The sequence below is a fragment of the Festucalex cinctus genome, chromosome 6 (assembly GCF_051991245.1).
Source record: "Festucalex cinctus isolate MCC-2025b chromosome 6, RoL_Fcin_1.0, whole genome shotgun sequence".
Classification (NCBI taxonomy): domain Eukaryota; kingdom Metazoa; phylum Chordata; class Actinopteri; order Syngnathiformes; family Syngnathidae; genus Festucalex; species Festucalex cinctus.
The window spans coordinates 474,681-490,664 of NC_135416.1; the positions used below are offsets into that span (position 1 = coordinate 474,681).

Below are 15,984 nucleotides of genomic sequence, written 5' to 3' on the forward strand. Positions count from 1 at the left end.
CGCGCATTGGCCTCGTAGGGGCAGTGTGATGCACACGCGTAGATTGCCGAATTAAAAAAAGGCCAGAAGAAAGAAAGGAAGTCGCGGTGGAACGGCGCCAAATTCGAATTCTCTTATTCACATAAAAAAAAGAGCCCTTTTCACAAAATAGGAAGAATATATTCTTGTGAGTTATGTTATCTTTCTGTTCATGTTTAAGTGTGTGGGTGAATGTTTATTTGGACACTTTTGCTCGTTCTGTTAGCCTTAACATTGCGCGTTAGCATTGAGCTAACGTGGTGGTAGCACAAAGTATGGGTTATATTTGGGGGGAAAAAAAAAATGTCACAATTACAAACCCCAAGGAAGCGCCGCTGCGAATCAAAAACTCTAAACATATAAACAGCGGCGCTTCGAAACTTGCTTCAAATGACGTGACGTGTGACGTCAGAGCACTATTACGTCACAGCGAGTGCACGTCAACGTCGGCTTGCTCAGTTGACATTCAATTCACCTTGACTTTTTTTTGTGTGCGTCTTTAATTCAATTGTTTATATAGCAATTTAAAAGAACCATCGTTGCATTCAAATCACGTTAATCATTTACTTTTATCATAGTTTCAATTTAGGAGCAGGAAGAACATTTTCTAAACGAGGAGAAGAGCGTGACAGCCGAAACTGTCAGCAGGCAAGGTAAGACGCTTCTCTTTACTGGGCGGTGCATTTTTCTGAACAAAAGAAACCTAAAAACTATTATTAATTTTAAAAGGCTCAATTCATAAATAATATGTTCCCGTTTCCACAAAATGGTCACGTGATTTCCCCCCGAGAACTCTCTAACCAATAACATAGTAAAACTTTATTTGAAAAAGATTTATTCGTAAAAATATTTTTTTTTTCTGTATACGCGTCAGCTTTTTCATTTTTTTTTTATTTTTTAAATCCGTTACATCCCTGCTTTTCACCAGCAGAGGGCACCATAACTGAAGCTTCGAGAAATGAACCCATTTTAGGAATAATCCGTCCGAGTAAGCTCACAATTAGTTTTAATTAATTTTACATCAATCCGAGTTGTCAAAAAACAATTTTAAGCAAGTAAACTTTGACTGTTAGAGGGCAGAATATGAAAATATACTGTGAGGGTGATATTGATTTTATTAACTAAAATTTTAGTGTTTACAATAAATCAATTTAACCTATTTAATGATAATAAAAATCTTTCTTAGCTATTTCCAAATTGTTGTAGTTTGTATGACTAAAAATAAGACTTGAGACAAAAAAAGGGTTTGATTTAGTTTTTTAATTTTTCATGCAGCAAAAAGAAAAAAAAAAGGCGTTTGTACTCAAGCATGTTGCCATGGAGATCTTTTAGTCCAATTTGTTGTTAAACTTAAAAGTTCCACCTCCCAAAAAACACCCAGCTAAGCTTAATGTCATGCAAAAACAAAAGAAAGCAAAAAAACAAACAAACATTTACAGGCTTGTGAGTAGGAAGAGCTTGTTTTTGGACCGGACCTGTCCTGACTAGCCCCGTTTGGACTCTGTTGATCTGGACCGGATCCTTGTGGATTGAACCTGTGTTGGCGTGGACTGGATCCATCCGTTGCGGAGTCTGGAATTTAGTCCGGCAGGGTGGGAGGCCAGTCCACGTCCACGGACTGACGGGACAGGAAACGGGAAGACGTGGTTATTATTTGAAGAAAAAAATTAATTAAAACAAACTAAAACTTAAAAAAAATCAAAAGTTCAGTAAGGAAATAAACGGGGGTTTTTTTTTAAATGAAAACTAATGCCCTTTGTTTAAGTCTTTGCTAATAAATATTACATATGAGCCTTTGGGGATGATTTAAAATGTGATTTGAATGATGACATCATTACTAAGCGACAATTTTGCGTTTGACTTTTGGCTTTCATTCAGCCAAATGCAACGCTAGGTAAGAAATGCGTTGCTTTGTTTTCATTTTAACATGGCGTTTATTAAATATTGCGCACATTAAAAAAAAAAAAAAAAAAAAACTAATACTAAAACGAACTAAAGCTAAGCATTTTTTTAAATAGCTAAAAATTAAAAAATACTAACAGAACCACTGTGAGAATTCAAGAAAACTTTAAAATGAATTTAAATAAAAAAGAAATGAATAAATGAAGATGTAAAATCCCGAGTTACCTGCACGTCCAGTTCAAGTATGTCTGTGTGCGTGTCGAGCAGCTGACACAAGTTTGGCTTGGTCCGCCCAAAGTCTCCGTGGACAAACTCCTTGATGTAGCTACGGCAACCGCTTCAGGAGAACAACTTCAAAATGGACGCCACGTACGCAACGCAATAAGCGGAGGTGAAGTGACGAAGATGCCGAGCCTGCCAGGATACGTTCCGGCCTGCGTCTTGAGGCCCAGGCGGAAGTGGTGGCGGTCCAGCAGGGCGGCGCTCATGCTGTGGATGAGGCGCTGGCGCACCGCCAACGTGCGACGGTGCAGAACCCGCAGGGGGGTCTTCTGGGCCACCCGAAGGTCCTTTGGGCACAAAAACACAAAAATGCACACAGCTCACCTCTGACTTCAATAAATACACAGAAAATATTCATACTAATTAGTATATCATATCACTTATAATAGATATTATATATATTATTATTATATATTATAGTCATAATAATTATTATTAATTATATATATAGATATATATATAGTCAAATTAATGAACTAATAAACATAATAATAAAAATTCTTTTATATTAACACAAAAACGCAGCCCACGTGTTAGTTCAATAAGTAAAAAAATAAAATATTAATAAAAAAATATTATTTATCATATATAATTTAGAATAATAAAAAAGTTATTTATTTAATATGAATAAACACAACAACAATCATAATAAATAATAAAAAATATTTTATATTTTTAGGCAAGTCTTCTGGTCCTCTGTGGACAAAACACAAAAACACAGCCCACGTGTTAGTGAAATAAATAAATATAAAATAATAATACAAAATATTATTTCTAATATATAATTTATAATACTAAATAAAAAAAACTGAAAAGATAAATAAATGTCTTCCACACGTCAAAGTAAGCTGATGATTCTTCTTCGTCTGAAGACTTGCGTCCATTTCCCCGCTACTCTTATGAGGAGCTCCCCCTAGTGGCCCACCAAGTAAGTGCTCAATAAGTCATGAACAATGGCGCCGTTATAGTGGCTGTATATTAACAACAAATATCGTGATACTTGCGGAAGCTTATCGATAACCTATCGGGAGACAAAGTATCACGATTTAAAGCGATATCGATATATCGTCACACTAATAATCGTCAACCTCGAGGCTTGCTCAAGCATGTTTCACGTTTGCAAACAAAGCTTCCACCTTGATGTGGTTGATGAAGGCGATGTCGTCTTCCCGGATGGACTTTTGCGTCCACACCAAGGCCTGGTACGACTTGGTCTTCTCCTCCTCGCCCTCCTTCATGCGACTCATGGCGTCTCTACAAAAAAAAAAATAAAGTATTGGGACAACAACCTCCTCCATGAGGAAGCCGATTTTCCGCATCTTCGCTTCGTACCTGCTGACCATCTGCAGATCTCGGACGCGGATCTTCTCCGAAGACGCGTTGATGAGCTGCAACGCAACCAGAAGCTTCGTCAGTAACGAGGAGGCCAAAACGCCACGTGGGATGACGCACCTCCTGCACGCTCCTCATCTTCTCCTCGCTCAGTCTGCTCCTGCGCGGGTTCAGCAGCTCCAACGCAAACGGACGGCCTGGAAACGGGGAGGAGGGAGAAACCGAGGATGAGGAGCAAGAAGAAGAAAAAGGAGAGGAGGAGGAAACAGGATGATGAGGAAGACAAAGGGACGTGAAAGAGGAGGAAAAGTGGGTGAAAAGGGGGAGGAGCAAGAAGAAGAGGAAGAAATGATGATGAGGGAAGAGAAAACGGATGAGGACGAAAAGATGAGGAGGAAAAGAAGAGAAGAAAAAAGTCAAGGATGAGGATGAAGAAGATGAGGTAGAGGTGCAAGAAGAAACAGGAAGAAGAGGTCGAAAGGTCATGATGATGATGATGATGATGATGATGATGATGATGATGATGACGACGGCTCGTTTGTTGCCGTGCGTTTACCGTTTCCCAACGTGCGGACGTCCACATCCTCACGACCAGATGACGAGAAGTTAAAGCCTGGCCCAAAAAAAACACAACGATGACATCACTCACCTGTGTGTGTGTGTGTATATATACACACACACATAACTGGATAGCCATACATGCCAATGCAAGTCATTGAAGTCACAGGCCATTTTTTTTAAATTTTGATGCCAATATTTAGTCTTTTAGCGAAAATGGAATATTGGTTCCAAATATCGGTTATTGGCGTCCTTAACTACTAATAATTAGTATCGTATCAGCCCTGAAAAAAAAATAAAATAAAATATGTCTCTCTCTAATTTCTTCATGTATTTAAGGCAAGTTGTCAAATGTCTGAAGTCCTCTTGTTTATGTTTCATAAAATGTAAAACATAAATCATGTCTCTAATGTTCTCCAATTTGGATACTGTAAATGTATCAAAAAGTCTTGGCCTATCGGCTATCCAGGTTTACATATAGATCAGCGGTTGACATTCCCGCCAGGCCAAATAAGCAAACAATGGTCAGTCTTAAGGTGAACGATGGCGTTAACCTTGCGCGGCGAAGGCGGCCAGCACGGGCGCGGCGATGAGCTCCTCCACCGACGACTCCATCCGCCGCTGGCCGTCGATCAGCCACGGCGTCTGCGGCAGGCTGCGGCAGAACTTGTTGTAGCGCCCTGAGATCACAAAAAACAAAAAGAGAAAAGTCATCCAAAAAGTAACCGTGCGCGCTCGCTCGCTCGCTCGCTCACTCGCGACGTACACGTACCCGCCACGTAGATGGACGCGTGGACGCACTGGACGTCCTGCGGCGTGCAACTGCTGCTCGGCCGGGACGGCGGACACGCCGAGTGTCTTGACCCACAAAAACACATTTTCAGCCACATTTTTTTTGCCGACAAATATTTTCTTGAAGGCGGAACCTACTTGATAAATTCGCCGTCTGGGATCTTCTCCAGAGCTTTGACGACCGCCATCCGGGTAAACACCGACTGCGCGCGCGACCATGACAATCGTCAGCCATGACGTCGTCCGCATTTTCTTACCTGTCCGCCGTCGCCAGGTTGGGATGGATGCTCACCCGTTTGTTCTTGCTGGCTTTGAAGCAGTCGGGACAAGTCGAGGCGCTGAAAGGAAAAGTCATCATTCATTTAATTCTTAAAAAACCAAAACAAATGGCAACGGGCTCACAACTCACAGGAAGTGGCAGTCGCCGTCCGTTTCCGGGTGAGTGAAGCCCACGCTGACCTCCAGCGCGCTCTCAAAAACACACACACACAAAAATGAGTTTAGTGAGGCATTTTAATTTTTGTAACTTTTGAGAAACTTCAATAGTTCAATGCTACCATGGCGTATATATTATTTGTGTGCTTAATCTGAGAAAGAAAGAAAAAAAAACTCGTAAATTTGCAACTTTACTTGTACATTTATGTTTCCAGAATTATTATTTCCACATTCATACTTTTTGATAATTTAGTTTTTTTGTCCAAGTAGCTTAGTTGATGTGTCGAATGCTCTCCGTCATTCACTTGCATTTGCCTAAAGTATTCTCGCTTCTGATTGGTTAGTGCGCGTCAGCAAATCTGCCACTTTAGAAACTCGCAAATTTGCCACTTTATAAACTCGAATATTTATGATTTTTTTTTTCTTGCAAATTTGCCACTTTATAAACTCACACATTTACAACTTTTTTTCTCGCAAATTTGCCACTTTTAATGTGTCACATTAAAATGTAATAAAATTACATTTAAAAAATTTAAATAAAAAAATAAAACACGCATAAGTTTTGCATTAAATGTGTACGTTTGACGTGACTTAAAACGTATTATGTTTCGCATTACGCAATCAATTTCATGTTTAATATGTGACATTGAAACGTAATAAGTTTTGCATTAAATTTCATGTTACAATGTAATCGGTTACATGTTGTCGCATAATAATTTCATTTTTTAATGTGTTCCATCAAAATGTAATAAATATTGCATTCAACGAGGTAAATTTCGGCATCCAAGTCACAAATATTTTCTCACTCGTACAAATCAACAGAAACAAACTTTTTCCAGGAGTTGATTTTTTTTTTTTTTTTTTTGGGCATCCCTCACCTTGGTTACCACGGCAACGCCGTCCAGCTCCTGGGCCAGCAGGCCCTGCATGATCCACTTGAAGGCCTCCTTCACCTGGATGACGTCATCGCGGCCCAGCACGCCGCACTTGGCTCTGCCGCGTCAAAATCCGGACGCGTCAACACACGAAATAGTAATAATAATAATAATAAATTACAAAATAAATAAATAAATTACATTTTTAAAAGTTGCCTTACCTCACTTGCTCCTTCACGTGAAGCCAACACGAGTGCTGCGGATTCAAACGGGCGTCAACAGTTTAAAAAAAAAAAAAAAAAAAAGTTATTATTAAAAAACACTGACCTCACGCACACACATCTGAGCAGGCAGCGAGATGGACAGCACCAAAGTGTCCACCTCGTACTTTTCCTTCTTCACCGCGTCGGCGATCTGCAAAGACAACACAACAGTTTTCCCCTTTAATATTACGTCATTCAATTGGAGTCATTAATGGATTCATTTATCCCATTCGATAACTGCATTATTCATTTATTATCAATCATCATATGCTATTTCATATCCATTTAATAAGGTACATTTCATTAAATAACTGGTTGATTATAGCTAAATGAAATACAATAATAACCTGGATTTATATAGAGCCTTTCAAAAAAAAAAAAAAAAAAAAAATGGCAAATTATGTTATTAAAAAGAAACACTTTTTCATAGACGTTTTAACTTTTTTTTCCATGAATGACCTCTCTACAAATCTGGACATTTCTTAAAATCAAACATGGCCCTTGTAAATAATAACATTGTTTAAAAAAAACAAATACAATTTTACATACACATTTAACTTTTTAAAAAATACTAATACAATAAAAAAAAGAATACATTTATAAAGAAATTATTTAAAACCGTTTCATGAAAATTTGTTAATTTATGAATTAATTATACATAATGAAATTTAAAATATTTGTTAAATACATACTAATATATATATATATATATATATATTTTTTTTTTTTTCAATGCGCATACACTTTTAAGCTAATTTTTTCGACCCTGTCAGCTTTAATATTTTAATATTAATGTAATAAAATAAATACAAAATAATAAAAAGAATATTAAAAAGTATGTGTGTGTATATATATATATATATATATATAAAGAAAATACAAAATAATAAAAAATAAATATGTAACCCTTGAAACAATAGAATCATTGTCAAATAAATGATTTGACATTTATATCAAACATTTTTAAAAGAGGTAATATAATAAAATCAAATGAATATTAATGATGTGCGTGTCACCTGCACAGCCTGTCCGACGTCGCTGAGGTGCTGCAGGACCCCCAAGCACGCCACGCACACGCTCGACTCCGCCGCCGCTTCCTCGGGTTCCAGTTTGCTTCTCTTCTTGGCCGGTTCTGCTGACACCGCGGCATTCTGGGAATCGGCGTTTTCTTCCTCAGGTGATGCGCCGATGAAAGCTCGAAGCTGCCTGAGCGTTTCCTGTTTTTTTTTGGGGGGGGCGGATTTGTTGCTGTCAGCATTCCCAACAATAAAAAAAAAAAAAAAAAAAAAAAAAGTCTTCAGTGGCGTGTACCTGGCGGGTGTGCCTGTAGGCGTCCGGGACTCCGATGCAACAGAACCTAAGCACGCAGCGAGCACAGCAGCCGGACGCCAACAGCTTCCTGATGATGACCTTGTCTTTCTCCTTCAAGGGCAACATCTCGTCTCTTCAGACCGCAAACACAAAACGACTTGAGTCAATACGGACAGCCTGCTAACATACTGTACTATAAAGTGTACAAAAAAGAAACACAAGACTTCGAATAATCTTTATAGTTGAAGTAGTCTTAACAGCCCGATAGACTTCATGCGAGCTGTAAATTGTTTTGTCATCCATCTACAAGTTGTTGATCGAATGACGTACGGTGTATCAATCGCAATGGACAAAAAAAAAAAAAAAAGTGTACAAACATCACTATTGTCCTGATTTTGAAGCGCCCGCTCAAGAGCATTGACTGAAAATGCGGATTTTCTCCATAGGTTTCATTTGGAAAATTGCATAATTGACTTCACTTGGCGTTGTTTTGACGCGCTACATAACGCGGAAGTGCGCGCGTGCGTCACACCGGCGGCTAATCTTAGCTTTAGCAATTAGCACATACCATCATAACAAAGTGCACGCTCAGCAGCGACCATGAGACCAAACAAATAGCACACTTAACCCGAGAAAATGATTACAATAGTTTAAAGTTGTCTGCTAACATGTTAATGATGCCAAACTGCTTCCGTTCCCTTCGTTCACGCTGAGCAGGCGTAGTAATCGAACCAGAGATTCTCGTTTTAATCCATTCGTGAGACTGGACTCAAAGCATAACATGCGTTTAATAAACATGCAGACTTTTACGATTTTAAGCACAACATACCGATCAACATCATCATTCCATTAGTTTTGTTTACTTAGTTTATTTGTTGTATTTTACATAGTTATGTTTGTTTGTTTTTCTCTTCACGATCTGTTGTCTCGGTGCTCAGCAAGTACCGTCTGTTGACGTCATCTCAACGCGCCCTCTTCTCTGCTCCTCCCGACGGGCTCTGGAAGCTTCTGAACTGACCCGGGTGGACGTTTCCAAAAAAATCCTCCGCCATCGCCAGTCAAGGCTCGACATTTAATCTCCGGGACACATCGGTCCGATTGTGAAGGTCCCCCCCGACGTCTTCCAACGAGTATTAAGTCGCGATGCCCGAAGCGATGGCTGCGCCGAAGGCTTCCAACGGAGGCAGAAACAAAGGAGGGGCGTACGTGGACCGCGACAAACCGGCTCAGATCCGCTTCAGCAACATTTCTGCCGCTAAAGGTAACTAAAAGCCACAAAGTGATGGAAAATTGTTCCATCGATTAGGAGAAGAATTGGTCAAGATGAAAATTTTGCACTTAAATTTTTTTTAAATAAGAATAAATGAATAGCATCGGATGCTCTCTAGTTCAGACGCCGATTCTACATTCATGACGTCATACCGATTAATCGATTGCACGGATATGAAAACATTTTTCCTCATTGTAAGGAATTGAAACATTAATCCCGTCCTGCCTCTCCAAATCTTTTATGATCGTGATGATGTTTATTATTATTTTATCTGATTTTATCTGACGCTTGGTCGACAGCCGTGGCCGATGCCATCCGAACCAGCCTGGGGCCCAAAGGAATGGACAAGATGGTCAGTTGAAGACATGGCGTCCAACTTCTCGAGCGGCGGCCTCGGCGGCGCTAACTCGCTCGGCGCTTTGTCGTTTTCTCGTTTTGCGTTCAGATCCAGGACGAGAAAGGCGACGTGACCATCACCAACGACGGCGCCACCATCTTGAAGCAGATGCAGGTGCTGCACCCCGCCGCCAAGATGGTACGTTCCCGTCCATGAGCGTCACTCGGCCCGCCCCCTGCCGGCGTGCGTCTGACGTGTCGTGCGTTGCAGCTGGTGGAGCTGTCCAAAGCGCAGGACATCGAGGCGGGCGACGGCACCACGTCGGTGGTGGTGATCGCCGGCGCGCTCCTCGACGCCTGCTCCAAACTGCTCCAGAAAGGTAAACACAACGAACCTTTCAAACGGAGACGTTTCTCTGGCTTACCAGTCATTCTGTTTTCAAAACGGCTGTTTGGAATGTTCTATTTGAGTTTCTATTTAAAAAAAAAAAGAAAAAAATCATAATAAAATAAAGAAATGTTGAAATTTTGGAAAACTTTATTTAGAAAACTTTTGGGGGAAATTACTACTTAACTTTTGATTAAAAAAAATTTTTTGAAATTTTTCAACACTTTATTTACAAAACTTTAGGGAAAATTACTTCGTTTTTTATTTAAAAAAAAAAAATTAAGAAATGTTGAAATTTTAGAAAACTTTAGGGAAAAATTACTACTTCACATTTTATCAAAATAAAGATGTTGAAATTTTGCAACACTTTATTTAGAAAGCTTTCGGGAAAATTACTACTTCACTTTTTCTTCAAAAAATAAATAAATAAATTACAGAAATGTTGAAATTTTGGAAAACTATTTAGAAAACTTTAGGGAAAATTACGACTTTATAAAAACAACAAACTCCCTATACTGTTGATTTAAAAAAAAAAAAATTGAAATAAAGAATAAAAAATAAAATAAGAATGTTGAAATTTTGCAAAACGTAATTTAGAAAACTTTAGTGAATATTACTACTACTTATAAAAACAGCAAACTCCCTACATTTTTTATTTAAAAAAAAAAAAAAAGTTGAAATTTTGCAAAACTTTGTTTACAGTGGAAAACTTTCTGGAATTTACTTGTTTAGTATTGAATTTAGCTTAACATATGCAGACAACTCTGGCATTTTTTGTTATCGTTTTTAACCAAAACTGTCAATTTTGACACAAGTATTTTCTCTTTTCCTGCAAATGAAAATCAGCTTGGAGTATCGGTTATCGTCCTCCTTGATCACTAATAATCGGCATTGGCCTTAAAATAAATATCGGTGAATCCCAAGTTGTTGTGAAGCGTCGGGCGCTGGTTTGTCGGCAGGCATCCACCCGACCATCATCTCGGAGTCGTTCCAGAAGGCGGTGGAGAAAGGCGGCGAGGTGCTGACGGACATGAGCCGGCCGGTGGAGCTGAGCGACCGCGACACGCTGCTCAACAGCGCCGCCACCTCGCTCTGTTCCAAGGTGGTATCGCAGTACTCGGGCCTGCTGGCGCCCATGAGCGTGGACGCCGTCATGCGCGTCATCGACCCCGCCCGCGCCACCGCCGTCGACCTGCAGGACATCAAGGTCATCAAGAAGCTCGGGTGGGTCAACGTTTGCCGACGGCGTCGCCCATTCCTATATCGTGTTTGTAAATATTGTCCGATTTCTCGATAAAAGTCGATGAATTCTTTGTGGATTTGTTTGTTTTCGAAAGTTTGAAACGTACTAAAAAGTGTGTGAATGCCAATGCGCGTGTGTTGTCGCGATGTTGTCAGGGGCACGATTGACGACTGCGAGCTCGTGGACGGGCTGGTGCTGACCCAGAAGGTGGCGAGCGCCGGCGTCAGTCGAGTGGAGAAAGCCAAGATCGGACTCATCCAGTTCTGCTTGTCTCCGCCCAAAACCGACGTGAGTGGCCCGGAACCGGCGCCGGCACCGGCACCGGCCGACCGCCGATGGTCACGTCTGCCGTCCGTCCGTGCGTCTGTCGGCAGATGGACAACCAGATCGTGGTGTCGGACTACGCCCAGATGGACCGCGTGCTGCGCGAGGAGCGCGCTTACATCCTCAACATGGTCAAGCAGATCAAGAAGGCCGGCTGCAACGTGCTGCTCATCCAGAAGTCCATCCTCAGGTGACACGCCGCACTTCGCTTCCAAATTGGGGGCTTTTTTCTTGTTGGGTTTTTATTTTAGGCCGGTTCCAAACTGATTGATTAATTAGTGCATTGCACGTGGAACCTTTAACTCTTTAAAAAAATAAATAAATAATATGTCCTTTGTTATTTGCTAGGGATAGGCCGATAATCGGTGCCGATATTTGGCATTTTGATGAGGTTTTTTTTATTTTTATTCTATTTTATTTTATCTGAAGGCCGATAGAAAGTAAATCTAAAACCATTTTTCATCTTAGGTAGCTTCTTTTTTTTTTTTAATCATCATCATCCTAATAGTGGCTAAAGAACGAGTTGATTTTAATAGTTTGTCGGTGCACGCTAACGCTAACGCTAACGGTTGTGGCAGGGACGCCCTGAGCGACCTGGCGCTGCACTTCCTCAACAAGATGAAGATCATGGTGGTGAAGGAGATCGAGCGGGAGGACATCGAGTTCATCTGCAAGGTCAGTGAGTGCAAACAAAAAAACTGGCCCTACTTTAATGCATTTAAAAAAAAAATTAGAGCCATTTTTTGAGGTGTAATAATTGAGATTGACTGATTGTTTTCTTTAAGTGCTGATTCTATTAATTAGAAATTCACCACCAGCTGGCGAATGAAAAAAAAAAAAAAAAAGGCGAAATATTTTGTCGAAATGTTGACATTTACGTTATGAGCTAAGGTCGCTCACCCGGCTGCAACGCGTCTTTTCACCAGACCATCGGCACCAAGCCCATCGCCCACATCGACCACTTCACGCCGGAGATGCTGGGCGCCGCCGAGCTGGCGGAGGAGGTCAACCTGGACGGGTCGGGCAAGCTGATCAAGGTGCGTGCGTGCGTGCGTGCGTGTTTGTCCGCTCCTCGGAAGCGGACCTCCCGACCCGTCGTCCTCACCTTCCTCCCGACCCGTCGGCATCCGCTGTCCTCAGATCACGGGCTGCGCCAACCCCGGCAAGACGGTCAGCATCGTGGTGAGGGGCTCCAACAAGCTGGTGATGGAGGAGGCCGAGAGGTCCATCCACGACGCCCTCTGCGTCATACGATGCCTCGTCAAGAAAAGGTCGGACCCACAGATTTATTTACATACATAGACATAGATTTATGGTAAATATCATTTCAATTTACAATTCTTTTAATTAATTTATGAATAATTTAAAAATACTACTTTAATTATTCATTCATTTCTAGCTATATTTATTATATCATATATATAATATAATATAATATAGTATTCATTCATTTTAATATTAATAATTATTTAGTGATTTTAAATTGCCCTCAGTGCCTGATTCATATCACGATTCATAGGTCATAATTTGATACCAATTAATCCCAGTTCGAATTCATAAGTCGATTGTTGAGTTCTTGTTGACTAAAACTAGAAAAATAAATTTTTCTTAGACAAAAATAAAGACTAAAATGCTAATTTATTGAAAAAAATCATTTAGAAATGGTTGATAAAAACAAACGTGATTGAAAGTGAGATGAAATTGAAAAATGGTGGCTAACTTTCGCTTTGTCTTTTTGACCTCTATTCTTCTTCCTGTCGTCTTTTTCTGTTCTTGCGGAACCTCCGTCAAAGGCGCCCTGACGCATTCCCATCGTGTTGGGGCGTAACAAGCGGAGGCACATCAACGTTGCCGACGCGCTTCCCGTTTGTTCTCGTCACGTCAGCCGGGCGAGTCGGGCGGCCGTCGCACATTACAACTTCGGTCATTTAGTCTGACTTTTTGAAATATGGTCTCAGTTTTAGTCCAAGTTCAGTCAAGATTATTAGTTTTTCATCAGTTAGTCAACCTCGTCCCGTCTTTATTTAGCCCGTTTTTAAATCGAGCGTTTAGTCCAAGAAAACTTTTTTTAGTCAACAAAAACTGTCAAAGTGAACCGGCAGATTTTTTTATGTCAGCAGATTTTATTGAACTTTTTCAGATCTAAAACTATTTCACAGCAAATTTTCTCTCTTCGTTTTGATGAAAAACAACTTGACACGCAATTACAGTGGCTACTATGGCTCCATGCTAGCAAGTTAGCTAGCATTAGCTAGCAGTTACATTTAATTATTGTTGGAATCTTATAGCAGTTTGGTTAATGTTACGTTACTATAATTTACTTTTTTTTTTGTACCGTGAATCAACCTTCTGTTTCTGCCAAGGTAATATTGGACACAAGTAATACACATTTAAAAAAAAAAAAACAACCTCAAACTAATACCGGAACTAAAACTAAACTAGAACGAAGCATTTATTAAATAACTAAACTACTAAAAATGAACAAAATAATCCTGAAAACTAATTAAAACTAACTCCATTAAAAAAACAAAACGAAATCAAAACTAACACAAATGAAAAATTCCCAAATTATAAGAATAAAATCATATCCTTTTCATCTCATTTTTGTTCATAAACTAAAATGCCCATAGATTTGAGTCCAGTTTTTATTAAGTGTAGGACCCTTTCTTCTCGTCTTCATTCGTCGACGAAAATGCAGACTGATTTAGTCCACTTATTTTTTTTTTTTTATTATTAACGCATTCACTACCAGTCCAGCAAAAAAATTGACATTTGCGTTAATGAGGGTTTTACTTAAATTATTATTATTTTTTTTTATTGACGACAATGCCCACACCACCTTTTTCCCCCCCAGGGCCCTGATCGCGGGCGGCGGCGCCCCCGAGATCGAGCTGGCGGTGCGCCTGGCCGAGTACTCGCGCACGCTGGCCGGCATGGAGGCGTACTGCGTGCGGGCGTACGCCGACGCCCTGGAGGTGATCCCGTCAACGCTGGCCGAGAACGCCGGCCTCAACCCCATCTGCACCGTCACCGAGCTGCGCAACCGCCACGCCCAGGGCGACAAGATGGCGGGCATCAACGTGCGCAAGGTGCAACGACACGTTTGTTTGTTTTTTTTGCTTTGTTGTTGTTGTTGTTGTTGTGTCTGACGCCGATGTCGCCGTCAGGGCGGGATCTCCAACATCCTGGAGGAGCTGGTGGTGCAGCCGCTGCTGGTGTCCATCAGCGCGCTCACCTTGGCCACCGAGACGGTCCGCAGCATCCTCAAGATCGACGACGTGGTACGGCGCCGTCGAGCCTTCATTTTGTCCTCCATTTTGAAATTGCGTCTCAGTTTGAGACCAGTTTCAATCATGCTTGTTAGTTTTTATCACAGTTAGTCAACATCATCCCATTTTTGTTTTTGTTTTAGTCGACTATAAATTGAGCGTTTTAGTCTTTTATTTTAGTCCAAGAAAACATTATTTGTCTAATTTTAGTCAACAAAAACAGTCAACATTTTAGTCAAATTTTCTATCATGTTTTTGATGAAAAACAATTTGACACACAATGACAGTATATCAACAAGTGGCTACTATGACTCCATGCTATGAGCTAGCAAGCTAGCTAGCATTAGTTAGAGGTCGGATTAACATTATTGGAATGTTATAAATTTTGTCTAATTTTAGTCAACAAAAACAGTCAACATTTTAGTCTAGTTTTAGTCAGGACAATCATTTTATCCCTACATATTTTTTTATTAGCAGATTATGTTGAATATTTTGGATCTAAAACAATTGAATGTAAAATTCAATTCGGACTCGGTATGCGTTTGCCAGCTGCAGATGTGAAAGGGGGCGTGTCACTATGCGTCACATGACCGTGTCACAGCGACAGATTAGCGGAGACAAGATTTGACAAAATCGTATCATTTTTGTCTCGTTTTTGTTCATGAGCTAAAATGTCTGTTTTGTTTTTTTTATTCAGTGAAGTCCCATTTTCGTCTCGTCATCAGTCAATGAAAACCCCACTGATTTAGCCCGGTTGTCTTTTTTTTTTTTTTTTTTTTTTAATGAGGGTTTTAGTCCGGTGAAAAATGTGCAAAATTATTTTTGTTTAGTTTTCGTTGAAATAATGAACACGAACGCCATCGTACTTGAATGTATGCTTTGTGTTTGTTTGCAGGTCAACACGCGATAAGTGACGGCGCCAGCCGAAGGATGTTCATTGTTTGCACAAATTAATAAAAAGAATTTGTTTGCCCAAATGTGCAGCGTCATCATCTGACATGCAAATGAGGTCAACTCACTTCATTCATTTCCTGCCAAAAACATGTTTTATTTTAAAGATTACCGGTGTCCCACAGACGTATTTATAGGTTTTTTTGTTTTTATTAAAAGGAATATTCACTGAACAATTTTCAGCAGTGAAAAGTTCATATTTTGTCCCGAATGAATTTTATAACTTCATTATTTTTCATGTCCAATTCATACCTTTAAAAAGTAAATTTTCTACTTTCTGTCAACTGATGATGACATCATCTGTGCTGAGGAAGTTGGTAACGGCCATTCATGGCTCACCTGCTTTCTGGGTTTCATCAGTAACCAACTTCCTCAGCACAAGTGATGTCATCATCAGTCGACAGCAAGCAGAAAAATGACTTTTTAAAAGTATTA

General features: G+C 40.1%; 2 protein-coding genes and 1 long non-coding RNA gene across 7 annotated transcripts; 2 read left to right on the plus strand and 1 right to left on the minus strand.

Annotated features, from left to right (window-relative positions):
* Positions 1-71: 71 nt before the first annotated feature.
* On the plus strand, positions 72-8,170 carry LOC144020581 (uncharacterized). The gene is made up of 3 exons (XR_013283922.1): positions 72-166; positions 597-671; positions 7,482-8,170. It is a non-coding gene; the product is annotated as an uncharacterized LOC144020581 (long non-coding RNA).
* Positions 1,288-8,977, minus strand: pus10 (pseudouridine synthase 10). Of its 5 annotated transcripts, none has more exons than XM_077524202.1 (18): positions 8,714-8,977; positions 7,769-7,901; positions 7,474-7,674; positions 6,522-6,608; positions 6,416-6,450; positions 6,198-6,312; positions 5,294-5,355; positions 5,177-5,222; positions 5,023-5,087; positions 4,865-4,950; positions 4,647-4,772; positions 4,091-4,147; positions 3,655-3,731; positions 3,535-3,590; positions 3,339-3,456; positions 2,347-2,489; positions 2,146-2,245; positions 1,288-1,636 (listed from the first exon to the last, which is right to left on the minus strand). In XM_077524202.1, exons 2-18 carry the CDS (start codon positions 7,892-7,894, stop codon positions 1,598-1,600), a joined length of 1,539 nt encoding a protein of 512 aa, XP_077380328.1. In that variant the 5' UTR covers positions 7,895-7,901; positions 8,714-8,977; the 3' UTR covers positions 1,288-1,597. The 5 variants fall into 5 exon arrangements, with proteins under 5 accessions (XP_077380328.1, XP_077380325.1, XP_077380329.1 ...); XM_077524199.1 differs by lacking the exon at positions 8,714-8,977 and adding an exon at positions 8,146-8,269; XM_077524203.1 differs by lacking the exon at positions 8,714-8,977 and adding an exon at positions 8,099-8,190.
* cct4 (chaperonin containing TCP1, subunit 4 (delta)) lies at positions 8,711-15,575 on the plus strand. Its single transcript, XM_077524198.1, has 13 exons — positions 8,711-9,029; positions 9,338-9,390; positions 9,484-9,573; positions 9,646-9,754; positions 10,722-10,986; positions 11,161-11,293; positions 11,380-11,519; positions 11,908-12,004; positions 12,256-12,366; positions 12,470-12,600; positions 14,184-14,418; positions 14,497-14,610; positions 15,494-15,575. The coding sequence occupies exons 1-13, from the start codon at positions 8,912-8,914 to the stop codon at positions 15,506-15,508; spliced, it is 1,611 nt and encodes a 536-aa protein (XP_077380324.1). The 5' UTR covers positions 8,711-8,911; the 3' UTR covers positions 15,509-15,575.
* The last annotated feature ends 409 nt before the right edge of the window (positions 15,576-15,984 follow it).

Excerpts from the sequence above, each read along its gene's own strand:
- pus10 (XM_077524199.1), bottom strand. The coding sequence starts at position 8,186 with ATGCTCTTGAGCGGGCGCTTCAAAATCAGGACAATAGTGAT. Across the intron at positions 7,902-8,145 it reads AAAATCAGGACAATAGTGAT|AGACGAGATGTTGCCCTTGA; the intron begins GTTTGTACACTT and ends TGCGGTCTGAAG. Across the intron at positions 1,637-2,145 it reads TACTTGAACTGGACGTGCAG|TCCGTGGACGTGGACTGGCC; the intron begins GTAACTCGGGAT and ends CTGTCCCGTCAG.
- cct4 (XM_077524198.1), top strand. The coding sequence starts at position 8,912 with ATGCCCGAAGCGATGGCTGCGCCGAAGGCTTCCAACGGAGGCAGAAAC. Across the intron at positions 9,391-9,483 it reads CCAAAGGAATGGACAAGATG|ATCCAGGACGAGAAAGGCGA; the intron begins GTCAGTTGAAGA and ends TTTTGCGTTCAG. Across the intron at positions 11,294-11,379 it reads TGTCTCCGCCCAAAACCGAC|ATGGACAACCAGATCGTGGT; the intron begins GTGAGTGGCCCG and ends GTCTGTCGGCAG.